The 13,278-nt window shown below is 44.3% G+C and overlaps 1 protein-coding gene across 1 annotated transcript in view; it reads right to left on the bottom strand.

Moving 5' to 3' along the window:
• The window catches only part of LOC146175667 (uncharacterized), a 172,428-nt gene that overhangs the window by 147,704 nt on the left and 11,446 nt on the right, over positions 1-13,278 (bottom strand). The window contains exons 2-5 of the mRNA XM_084580867.1: positions 6,845-7,002; positions 5,560-5,665; positions 1,055-1,138; positions 124-255 (exon numbers count right to left, since the gene is read on the bottom strand). Coding sequence (XP_084436993.1) covers positions 124-255; positions 1,055-1,138; positions 5,560-5,665; positions 6,845-7,002 — 480 coding nt within the window. The remainder of the gene's footprint in view (positions 1-123; positions 256-1,054; positions 1,139-5,559; positions 5,666-6,844; positions 7,003-13,278) is intronic.

The raw sequence follows: 13,278 nt of genomic DNA, 5'->3' as shown, positions 1-13,278 counted from the left end.
CCGCAGTGTGACTGACAAGCAGGAAGCCTTACAACGGTTGTCCTTGTGTCGAGGCCTTCGCGAGAGGCAGCATGGGGCTGCCTCGATCGTGCCAGGCATTAAGTGCCCGAGCGTAGTATGTACACGGCGCTTCACAATGAAGGCATAGAGACCCGGATGCGGGTCGGCGTAGATACGGCGTGTCTTCCGCGGACGGGTGACGCACGTTCCGCCGGCGCACCAGTACAGGCGGGTCGCCTTGTGGTACGCCTTCTTCTGAAAAGAACAATGTCACTGCCGACTCGTCACGCTAACGAACTCCCAGGCGTACTTCCGTGGCAGACTCGTGCCAGATCTCGTGTGGCCCGAACTCAAGGTCGAGAACCCTAAATTTAGAGCCATTTCGGTCTGGGCTAGAGTTTGAAGTCAAACAGGACGCACAACCGCACATTTGCAGCAGTCCGTGTGGAATTGGGTGGAGAGGAATGCTTAAATGAAAAGAAAAGCGAAAAAGTGCAAACTAGTAACCTTTTTTGGGGAAACGGACGATGTTAGATGGCGTGGAAGATATTCGCACCAAGTAAATGTAGACGGCAAGGAAACCTCTGGAACCTGTGGCCTAACCATTTACTTTCTGTGTCAATAAGGTGTGAAATTTTCACCACGAAAGGGGACTGAGAAACTAAGTCACTATTGGTTACGCCGCACAATAGGATAGATAGAAAATTCAGTTTAGGCTCGTGCTTTAATTGTCATGGGAGAAGAACGTTTTTGTCAGTGATTATCATCAAATGACAATGCAGAGACGCTGACAATGACAATGTGCGGCTCTAGAAAGGCTCAAGAAAACAAAACGAAATCTAGCATACAACAGAGCTGTACTCCTATTTACCGACACGATGTGCTCACTAGTATTTTCAGCAACAAGTTATTATAGTGTTTTGCATTGAAGCAAAGAAAAAAGCACCATCTGTTGTACGGTTACCTGTAAGAATGCAACGTATATGAAGCGTAATACGATATATAGGGAACAACAATGGAATGCTAATATCGAAATAAATTCTCGGGGACTTACCACAGCGAAGCGTGCCTGGACGACCTCCTCCCGAATCTGAGTCATGAGAGTCAGGCATGTTTTCTTCAGCTCCCACAGCCGTGCCTGTATACCGCAGATAAAAGATCGCGATATGAGTATACTTCGCGATTTATGGCTGCCACCCCGAGGCGCCTGTATCTGAAAAGCCGTAAAAAGCACCGACTGACAAGAACAGTGAGAACAGCTGTGCGATCAGCCTGAATAACCTTGTTTACATTTTTCTCTCTTTTCGTGTCTCATTTGGCACTTCTCAGTTCCCTGAAAAGCAATAAAGCGCTGTGTGTATCTGGATGAACATCGAGCAATGCGAGAAACTCGATGAGGAAGTTGTAACTTGCGCTAATACAAGCAGGGTTGTTTGCCACAGTGAACTCAAGCATTGTGGGAGGTGTGAAAAAAGAATACTATAAATTAATAATTAAATGATTCGCTTATTCAATAGAAGGAGCAGCTGCTGTTTTCCCGTCAGAGGAAATTTCGTACTAGTGGGGGTCAGATATTTACTGTCACCTTCATCCCTCTCCCAACTTGAATCTCCGCCGCTGTGGTGGTTCAGTGTATAGGACGCTCAACTGCTGGCTTCAAGGACTCAGGGTTCGATCCCAGGCCCAGCGGCTGCCTTTCGATGAAGGCGTGTACCGTGCGATGTCAGTGCACGTCAAGAACCTTAGGCGGTCGAAATTTTCATAGCCTACACTACGGCGCCTATCAGAGCCTAATGAAGTTTGGGACGTTAAAACCCCATAAACCATAAAACTGTGAATCTAGCCGAAGTCAAACGCATAGGCAAGCGATGCTGCAAAACAAATTTTAGTTGGTTCCTAACGGCAGCGAAGGAGCACACACATAAGAGAAAAACACGCACCACACAAACTAAAAGCTCCTGCAGCGTTGGGAGAGCAGCTCTTAGTTCATGTTTTGCGTGTTTTTCTCTTGTGTTCTTGCTCATTCAGGGCCGTTATAAATTAAGGAAGTCACCACCAATTTGCCCCCAAAAATGTTCTACAAGAAGTTTAGTTGATTGTATATTATTTTAAGCGGTAACTCCCAGCTAATACCAGCTGAAATTTGGTCTCTTCAATTTTTGTTTGGTGCAGACACGCGTAATTAATTTAAGATATGTCAGCCTCGAAATATTTGGATGGAAACAGAAATGCAATTTTGTTCGCCAAAAACAAATAAAAAAATTGGCCGTATTTCAAGCCTTGCTACCAGTGCACAACAATACAAAACAGCTCACCGAGGCGCCCAAGCGCATGTCCGCTCGATTTTGCTCTTAGAGTCTCACACCACATTCAGGTGCTCTCGTTTTAATTCGCTGTCTATTGTCTTTCTCACCATTTTCTTTCTAGCTGACGCACGCTCGCACTCAAATATTGAGCTAACGTCTTACGCACGAGGAACGGGGTTCCCCCTCTTGAGCCACGGTGTACCTGAGACGATATAACATGTACAGCCTTTCGCCGTCTGGGTGCTTGGGTTCATCATCATCATCATAATAATCATCATCAGCATCAGCCTGACTATACCCACTGCAGGGCGAAGGCCTCTCCCATATTTCTCCAATACCCGGTTCTGTGCTAGCTGCATCCACTTGACCCCCGCGAACTTCTTAACCTCATCCGCCCGCCTACCTTTCTGCCGCCCCCTGCTATGCTTTCCTTCCCTTGGAATCGAGTTTGTTACCCTAAGCGATCATCGGTTATCCTCTCTTCGCACTACATGTCCTGCCTACATGTCCTGGTTATCCGGAGTCAAATAAGAAATAGGTCATTGAATCTGGCTTGTGAACGCGAAACTAATTATGTCACCGTGCTATTTGGTCAAGCAGTCTTAGCACCTGTAAATTTTGTCATCATCATCCTTTTTATCATCGTAAGATATTTGAGAGGGCCGTTTAAGCATCGCCCTAAGGGTATGGCGCGACAGCAGCCTGTCCCCCTTTTGGGTATTTCCGCATTGAGAAATCGAAGTAGATGTGCAGTTTGCAGAAGCCGCTTTCAGACAGAATACGCAGGCGGCACCTCTCTGGGCACCGACGTATCAGATCGCGATGGAGTTCCGGCGGTCGCCGCAAGCTAGCGCCACAAATGTTTTCCATCACGTTACATCAACAGCGTCTAGCTAGCATATGTACAGCGTCCCTCGTATTCATCACATAAATTGCCTAATAACTTTAGCTACGGCAGCATTTATGGCAGTGCCAATGCTTTTAACTTATCGTCTCTGTCACACGATCCGCCTTCGGAACGACCTTCCGGACTGCATTGTTCTGAGAAGCAATCATGATAACTTTCGCGAACACCTATTAAAGCTCTTCATTGATGATAATTGTGACGCCATTTCTATACTCATAATTCCTACAATCCTTGTTTTGAACCACTTGACACAATTGTTGCGTTGGTCCTATTCATGCGAAGTTTCTCCCATGTGTGCCGGAAAGGTTTTCTTTTGTATTTGTGTGATACTTAGTACATTTCACCCAATTTTTGTACCATGACACATAGAGTTGCCTTGTAGTTTATACATCATCTTGCGAATAACAATCTGTTACCTGTGCTCACTTGTTCTTTTTTTCTCTATATTGCAACATTTTTATTATGTTTTTGTCGTAAGTTCTGCACATGAACTCTTGCCTTCGCCCCTCTTACGCAATGCCTATCTTGAAACCTGTAAGATATTTGCAAAGAAATAAATACAGCGAAAGCTTTTCGCCAGAAGGAGCAGCACCATCACTTATACAAGGCACCCGTTCATTCATCGGTTTTCATGAAGGGTTGGCACTGGGCTCCGATAAGCTGTTCCTTCGCAAAAGGAAACCCGTTTCAGGGTAAATAATGCGCATTACATCGAACGCATTGCTTTCTGGGATTCCAGAGAAACCAGGCTCTTAACATCGGTCTCAAGAGGAGCTGATGCCTCGCGAGGAACTAACTGAGTATTTAAACAAAGAAATCGAGAACTGACCTCCCGTATGGAAAGAAGAACACGTCTCAATATTACGCGTCTTCAAATAATACAACGAAATTACAAATCTTGCCTCAGAACGTACTCGATGTGGCCACTATTATATCGACTAACCTGGGTTTCTCGATGCAATGTCTTCACTTTTTCTTTTCTTGCCCGAGTGGTTTGATTTATGTCATGAACTCTCTACTTGTGTATTTGAAAATAGTTGTGAAATATGTGAATTTTTTGTAATCTTTAAATGCTTATTTTGCAGATTTCAATGTCCACCTCTGCTGACTTTGTTTCGGGAATCTTTTTTCGACAACTCCATGTGTGCGGATTTCCCAATGGAAGTTTTATGGCGCTAATAAAGAGACTGGAGGACGCTTAAGCTTCGCGTTTAATAGTTCAAAGCGATAGCGTTAAAACCACAATGGCTTGAAAGCGATGGATGAATGTAAAATGCTATGAATCGTGCGGCGACTCGCGTCATCTGTTGCGACAGCGCCGTACGATCGAATGAATTTTTCAGTGAGCGCTGCATCGCAGGTAAGCAAAGCGGAAATGTTATTTGCTACTCACTTAACCATTACCTCTGTAATTAGTTTCTTTCTAATGATGCACCTAGACATTAGCTGTCAGTCATAAGACAATGCATGCATTAGGCATACCTTTATTCGCATAGAAGCGATGCAGTTCTGTGGCGGAGTGATTGCGTGCTCGCCTCGCACTGTTAAAAAACCATGCTTCACCGCGCGGGTGTTCGGAAAGCTTTTATTGTTCTTTTAATTTCTTCTGATTTTAGTGTTACAACCACAACGCCGACATCTGTTTTTCTGCGACACGGGGCCCTGAACACTATCGCGTAAAAAGAAATGAAATACTCAGTTGTGCCGCATGAGGCCGGGCGTCACCTGCTGATGCGTGGAAATATAGGAAGCGTTGAGTAAATGTGCCCTACGCAATCAGCGACGAGCGGTTGTGCCTGTATTATTACCTTGTCACGCTTGCCTTCCAATTAGTTATTCGTAAAAAAAAAAAAAAAAAAAAAAAAAGAAAAAGAAAATCGCATTCGCCCTGCACGAACATCGTTTAAAAATAGATAAATATTTTAAGTCGTAAAACAGGCCATTCAGGGAATAACAAAGGAGCACTATGTATGCAGGAGCTAAGGATAAGGTTGGGCTGACTGCGTGTCTTTAGGACAGATACGTAGGACCGGAAAACTGCTCGCTCGAAAGCATGACATGGAAGAATGCTTGATATTGATAACGGGCACCAGGATATCTTTATATTTTGCACGCACCGAAACACTAGCCCAGCAGCGTCTTTGGTTACTTCGAATAAATTAAGCAAGCGAATTAAAAGCTTTGAAAGTGAAGAAATAAGGAACAACAGCGCAATACTGCGAAACCAGCTATTATAAATGTAAACCCTTTCCGAGAAATTTCAAGACATATACAGGAAGTCATTGACAGGGTGCCTGTCAGGAATTTGAGGGAGGCAGTGGCTCAGAGTAAAGGGTATACGCGTACCTGACAGGCCTTGCACCAGGGCTCCCGCCTTGGAGCGCCATTCACTAGCTGACGGCCCTCCTCCCAGAACTCCGCTGGAGGGGCGCTGGCACTGACGTCCGGCAACCTGCGAAGCAGCAGTGATTTGTTGCACAAGTATGTAACCATAGCATCACCTGGCGTCTAATCATTTAATCTCGACCAAGTGAAATCCCTAGATGTGTACATTGTAACCAGACTAGCCTGAAGGTGCCACTCAAGCGCTTTGAAGACTAGTTGAAAAAAGGATGGGTGTTAAATTTCTGAATTTGCGAGTTTATCCGGAACTGTAATTGCTGAAAGCATTTATTCCTAGATTGGCATCATTTCTGACTTTTCTTTCCGCGTGTCAGCGAACAATGCGGATTCGAAGCGCGTGTCCCAGCTTAAATATATTAGCGTTGTACACCTACTTTTACTCTAGAGGCGAAATAATTTGAGCCCAGAAATATTCCGTAATAGCGACTTTCGTCCATGCCCGTGAGTTTTCAGTATCTTCTAGTAGATAAATTCTGAAAGTAATTTTTTAAATAGGGAATAACATGACCATAATAATCATATACCCACATATCTTTCCTCGGCAGGCTTCTATAGTTGCTCGCTATTAATTTTCAAAAACGCAGCCTTATGGGTTTTTTAGGCGGACTGACTGATTTTTTTGTGAACTCAAGACAAACATTACAAGCAACATCTTGGCACGCTTAGAACATTAAGCCGTTTCTATGAAGACGTTCATCTTAATTTTGGCTGTTGCCCCATAATTGGTTTTTTTTATGCAAAGTGTGAATAACTCGTTGTGAGAGCAATGAAAACATAAGAAGCACACTTCTGACACGCATAGGAAGCTTCGACTACTTATGTACGGATATTGTCAGAAAAGGCATCTTAAAATATCTTACCAATGCCTCACAATCATTTTCAAAACATGGCTCTTTGCTTTGTTATGGCGCAGGTTAAGCTACTCGCTGCGTTCTGTGAAAAACAAAAACAAAAAACATTAAAAACAAAATTTTGCGCCACATCGCAAGTTTAAACCATTCCCTTCAACACGTGCATAGCACTATCTTAGATCTCATCACTAAAAGGAGTCCCGGAAACCTGGAGAACGCTGTAACATCCAGTTTAAAACATGCCCATTTACAATTGACATGTTCCTAAAGACACTGCCGATAATTTCGTGTGTAAAAAAGTGTCCCCTATCCGATTTTGCGATGAGGTCGCGGAGCCTGCGACTTCAACAAGCAAGAAAAGTACAGTGGCGCCACACCTTGTGGGGCCTCGCCGGATCGAAGCGTAGCAGGGTCGCTTCACGGGAGGTGGGCCGTGCGCTGTCGCTCCCCATGGACAGATGGCGCTCTCTTCGCCAGGCGGCCACCAGGGGAAGTCGGGCCGTGGCGGAGGAATGGGTGTCAGCGAATGCGCCATCTGTAGTAAGATGCGAACATCAGATATGACATTTTAGACATTGACAGATGTACCAGTTCAAGATATCGATTTTTGATTTCGCTGCCTCTGCAGTTAACAAGTCCTTTGATCATTCTGTATGGACTAATTTTTTTTAATTTCACGTGAGTTCATTCGTTAGGCCTAGCACTATAACTCAGAAAGAAATAGTGAATTCAGCGGAATTTATGCTTTTGAAAACCAGGGTTGGAATGCCAAAGAGGTAACCAGAAGTTATTCAGATGGGCAAGGAGGAGACACACATTACGAGGCAACCATCTCGTGATTTGCTTGAAGCTAGATATGTTTTGCTTTGATAATGAAGTCACTGTAAAAGACCTTTCAGTTTCTTTATGATTTCAGTATGTTTCTATTTAAAGAGACCCGAATTTGAGAATAGCGGTAATTCTTACACATTGATTCACTGAAATACATTACTTAAAAATTTAGTACTCCTACAGTACAGAAATGGCGGTCGTATAGGCGCATGCTGTATCCGCTGCTCATGGATGGGGTCCATGCCTGGTTTACACTGCAATGTGGTATCGAGTTTCGGAATAAAAAAAATATAGCTTAGTTCATACCGATCAACAACAAGGAAGAAATTGACCTCGCATCACTTCATTGCTGTCAATGGCTGTTGGCTTCCCATTTCCCTACATTTGCCTGCTGGATGAGCCTGAATTTTGGTGCATAGATATACTCTGGTTAAATATCGTTATTCGCTTTACCTGATTCCACAATTATTTATGTGATACCTGGATCCTATAGCAATTAATTCTTTTCTCCGAAGTCATCTCCACGGGGACTCCAGCATCTAACTACAGTCAAAACTCGTTTTAACATAACTCCCGACTTAACGAAGATACCCCGATTCGCCGTCTAAGACCATAGGGTCCAATCTCGAAATAACAAAATTCGTTAACCAATTTTGTAATCTGTCCCAATTCAACGAGCCTTTTTTTCAAAAGTGTCGGTAAAAAGATTTAATGTTCGGTGTGCTTTGCAGAGAAATCCCCTTTTTGTATTGTGAGCCAATGGTAACATCGTAGAGCGCCTTCGCCCTGCTCTTACCACACTGCGCCGTGCAGATCAGATTTATAATTTTGAATAGAATTTGCCAAATGGCGGGAGAAGGGGCGGATGCTCATGGTATGATGCGGCAGTTGGCTGGATCACACGAGGGGATGAAAGACATGCTGGACGACGCACTTCAAACTTACGACGAATCCATGCGGTCGTTGCTTACAAAGCGTACTCAAGCAAGGATCTCCAGCTTATTTGCTGAGGGATAAATTTATAGTTCCCTGGGTCACCTCTTGTTGAGGTAACGATTTTTGTTGTTTCTTTTCATACGCGCTAGTAGTGTCGGTTGTTTCCCCAGACCGCAATTCAATTTCGGAGCAGTTACGCTTTGCCAAAATGATGCCGGGTAGCTTTCTGGATGCTGCAGCTGGACCGATTAATCGAATATATCTCATTAAGTGCGTGATAAATGCTTTCTCCAATATAAAGAAGTTCCCTATTTAATGAAACAATTCGTGGCTCCTCTCAACTTCATTAAATCGAGTGTTAATTCTACATCAATAAAGGCCAGTTTAATCTTCATTAATATGTATGTGTGCGAAGTGGCGGGCTACCGGTGAAAAGCGCGCGCGCGCACACACACACAAACACACACACACGCACACGAACACGCACGCATGCATTCACACACACACACACACACACACACACACACACACACACACACACACACACACACACACACACACACACACACACACACACACACACACACACACACACACACACACACACACACACACACACACGCGCGCACGCACGCACGCACACACGAACACGCACACATGCATGCATACATGCACACACACACACACACACACACACACACACACACACACACACACACACGCACACACGAACACGCACACATGCATGCATACATGCACACACACACACACACACACACACACGCACGCACGCACACACACACACAAACACACACACGCATGCATGCATGTAGCATACATGTATGCATGTAGTATACCTGTAGACAGCACACGTAACAGCACACGGCCATCTGAGAGACGCAAGGAGCATTTCGTTTGGCTATCTTGAAAAATGCTGAGATATGGACGGTTATTTGACCTTTCTTGGCAGCAGTTTAGCTGGTTGACTGTGCACATGTTAATCTCGGACACTTACGATAACAGATTTCACATTGGTATATATGGTGATGCTGTTTCAAATAAGCCACTTGGAAGTTTGCGCTCTGTCCTGTCATCACGTCTTTTTCTTCCTCTAAATTTTGCGCAACTTCATTACCTTTCCTCTAGTAAACCGTGAGCAAGAAATTTGGTTTGGTCGAGAGGGTTTGAACTGGTGAAAATATTGCTCCGAAACATGCACACTACACGAAAGAAGACTAGACACAGGCGCTCTGCACCAAATAGTCCAATAAGAAGCGTTAATCGAGAGGGTTATGACGTCACATCCATACGATATCTCGCAGGAAAAATTAGCGGAACCTTAATCTCCGCCTAGAGGGTATGACGTGATAGCAGCCTGGAGCCACCTCTAAGACATACTCATTACAATGCGTGAAAGACCAAACGACATACCCTCGGTTGTTCACAAGCCGTAGAAGAGTGTCATATGTGGTATACTCAACAGTGTGTCTGTTTCGCAAAACAAAAGTTATAAGTATCAATCCCGCATAAAACTTATTTTTTTAATTTGACTTTCAATTACTTTGTAGAGGTAAATGATTCGAGACATGCGGTACCAACTTTTCGAAAAAAAAAAAAACACAATCGCCCTCCATGTCCTGTTTTAACGACTCTTATTTCATTCATGACGCCACGATTAATGTGACCCTTGTGAGGTGTCCTTGTAAAGATTTGTTTTTTAAACAAAGACGGTGCTGACTGGGGGCGAATGCAAGTATGCGTTTTCATGCATTTTGCGTGTGCTTCTCAGGCAAAGAGAGGCGAAAAAAGTAAGGCGAACGTTTCATCTTAAGATGAATGCAATCTTAATTTCAGATTCAATCAAATTACAATGAGAACAGTGACAATATCTTGGAAGACGCTGGCAGAGTTTCGGAAACGATGTTCTGCGTTACGAAATGCGTTACGAAATGCGTTGCGCTGGTCGCAAGTCCATTTGAATGGCGTAAAGCATTCGACGATTTTGTGTGAGGAATCTGAGGTAAGTCATTTTAGATTCAATGCTAATGGTAACTAGCGCAAAAGACAAGGACAGAAGAGAAACGGACACCACGAATGCTAGACATAAACTTGGTTTTATTCCAGACACCACATTTAATATGTAGGCAAACCATGTAAAAACGATCACACCCTAAACCACATGTGCAACGGCATCTTCTGATTCTGATTGTTATACGGTTAGACACGGGTCATTTTTATTCAAGTTCAGACCAGGAGCGAGAAAAGCTCGAAGCCTTTCTCACTGACATGGAACGACGGTCATGCGTAAGCAAGCCATCCTTATCTTTGTCATCCAAAGAATTGCAATTCTTGAATCGGAAGGTGCCGTTGCACATGCGCTTTAGGATGTGATCTTTTTTACAAGGTTTGCCTATGTATTGAATGCGGTGTCTGGAATAAAACCAAGTTGATGTCTAGTGTACGTGGTGTCCGTCTCTCTTCTGTCCTTGTTTTTTGCGCTAGTGACCACGCGCATTGGATCTAAAGATTATTAATAGCCCAATTGTCCGCTTTAAAAGTAAGTCATTTTACCTTTGCAGATAGGCAGCACTGCTCACTATAGCAGACGACGCGCCGGCGGCGGCACCTGGGATTACTCGATCGATCGATGATCCCTCTGGCGTGAAGCCCCTGGCTTTTAGCGCTATCTGGCCAAGTTTTGGCGAGTTTTCCTGTGCGAGTTTCTAAACTTTCCCGCAGATGGCATTGCACGCACTAGGATATAGCTGGAAAGAGAGAAATCGGAAGGTAAAGTAATATATCGAGAGGCATTGCCCTTTTTTAGGTCAGATCAGGACTTCTTACAATGCGACAGTATAGAAGTACTGTATATGCTGTTATAGATTACAAAAATGCACACCTTGATGCCGAGGAGGACGTTGTCAGCACTCCTGAAATTCTAAAGGTTTGCCTAGACCGTGCTTTAGGGATTGTAAGGTGAAAATTAAAACGCCAGGATTGCAGAGAGGAACAAGAGGACAGTGCAGTACCACGGCCGCTAGATGGAAGCGCACTGGGTGCGGCCTGCTGCGTCGCGCCGCCGTCAATGGGCAAGCGCGTCCTTGGGGAGTTCACAGTTGCGCCCCGCTATTTCTTCTGAGGGCGCCGCTGTTCGGGGACACGTCGCCGCCGGGGTCGCCGGCTCTGAGCGCGCTGTTTGCTTCCGTTCTGGGCGCATTCGCCTCGCGTCTGCGTGGTAAACTCAAACATTTTGTGTGCGCGTGTGCAAGCACGTTAACGTTGAGACTGGATGCGTTTGTTTTTTAAGGCGAAAGCCATTCTAGGCTCATGGAGCGAAAATCTATGCGCAGAAGCTGTGCCTGTTATCTGTGCGTCGCATCTGTGCACTGGTGTTCCTGTTGCAAAAGCGGACGTGCAAGGAGGGAGATTAAGAATGAAAATGATTGATGGTGATAGATAATCAACAAAGGTTATAGACATTGATAGAGGTAATGACTAATGCTAATGACTAATAAGGGTTAATAATGACTAAAATGATTTGTAATGACCAGTATATCACTCTACGACATGTATTGACCGCAATTGATTAGAAATGAGTAAAAGTGCTTAGCGATGTGTGGTAATGACTATAATAACTAGGCATGTCTCATCATTACTGTTAATGACTACGAAATGACCAATATGTGAAACGACATGTAATGACCACTGCTGATTCTAAATGAGTAACCGGCTTAGTTATGAGTGATAAGGGCTACAATGACTACGCAGGCAGACTCATCATGACTGAGAAATGACCAATATTCAAATGACGAACTGTGGCAAACGATGAGAGGCAAATGATAGCAGAAGGGTAGGCTTTCGCCGTCGTGCGCTTAAGAGACATCTAAGAGACCCTTTAAGTTTATCTGCTGAGCTCGCTTCAGGCAAAGACAGCAGCGAGGAGTGAAAATGCACTCGCTTCCTCTGAAATGAAAGCGGCGCTGAGGTTAAAAAGTTCAGACGCTGAAGCATAATGCCCTATCAGCTGCCATTGAATTTGCTACAAGGGACAGCAGATTGGACTTGTTGGTGATTAATTATAGGTTAACCGTGCAAACAACGTGACGGGAACACAGGAGAAGAAGACGGCCCAACCGCGGTAGTTGTGTCGTCCTGTTTTCCTGTGTTCCCGTCACGTTGTTTAACCTATTTAGTTACCAGGGAGCTGGCCAGTGAACTAGGATTTTTAACGATGTGTTATGAAGCAAATAAACACGATGAGGTAGCACCAGAAGCTTTTCTCGCAAGTTATGTTGCGAGGACATATCAGAAAAAGCTACGAAGGTTTTTTTTTTTTTATATAAGCATGCAATTTGTTCTAAATTTTGCCGCGCTAGTCTGAGTGGCCTTGCAAGTAAAGGAGCCTGTGCATACATTTGTTTATACTGTTGAGACTGTTTGAGCCGATGCGATCAAATGAAAAGCCACGTTCGACAGAAAATCAAATCCGGCGCCCGCTCTGTCGGCGAACAGTAGGAGAAAAACCTCTCTGGTAAGAGGCACTTTAGTTGGTGATATGGCCAGACGCATTTGGCGCAATGAGAACACTTGACATGTTCAATTTGGCAGGAGCTGCCAAACCAGAGAGAGTCAATAAGATGTAAGGATGAAATGGGAATTATTGAAAGCGGAACCCTTAGATGCCAAGTCAGGCACACTATACTCCTATAGGGCACGTTCGTACGGCTTCGGTAAAGAGGGGCTTTATATAGCCATGTGTAGGGTGCTATTTCACATAATGCGGTGGCTTAAGGCTGTATTCTAATGATATGTGACAGAGGCAGCAATTACTGGATACGGTGAATAAGCAGGTAGCAAAGTGCGAGCACTCTAACAAGGCTCCTCAAGGAGACTTAAGAACCCCAAGTTTTGTTTATCACTACAAGGTTGTTGCTTAAATTATGCAATATTTGGTAATGGTTTTGAGGCGACATGTCAGTCGAGCAAGAGCCTGTTGCAGGAAATATAGTCAACTGGACCAGTTACAGGTTAATGAAAACCAAGG

This window comes from Amblyomma maculatum, chromosome 10 (genome assembly GCF_055883805.1).
Source record: "Amblyomma maculatum isolate TAMU_Amacu chromosome 10, ASM5588380v1, whole genome shotgun sequence".
In the NCBI taxonomy this organism is placed as follows: domain Eukaryota; kingdom Metazoa; phylum Arthropoda; class Arachnida; order Ixodida; family Ixodidae; genus Amblyomma; species Amblyomma maculatum.
This window is presented reverse-complemented; position numbering and strand designations above follow the sequence as displayed.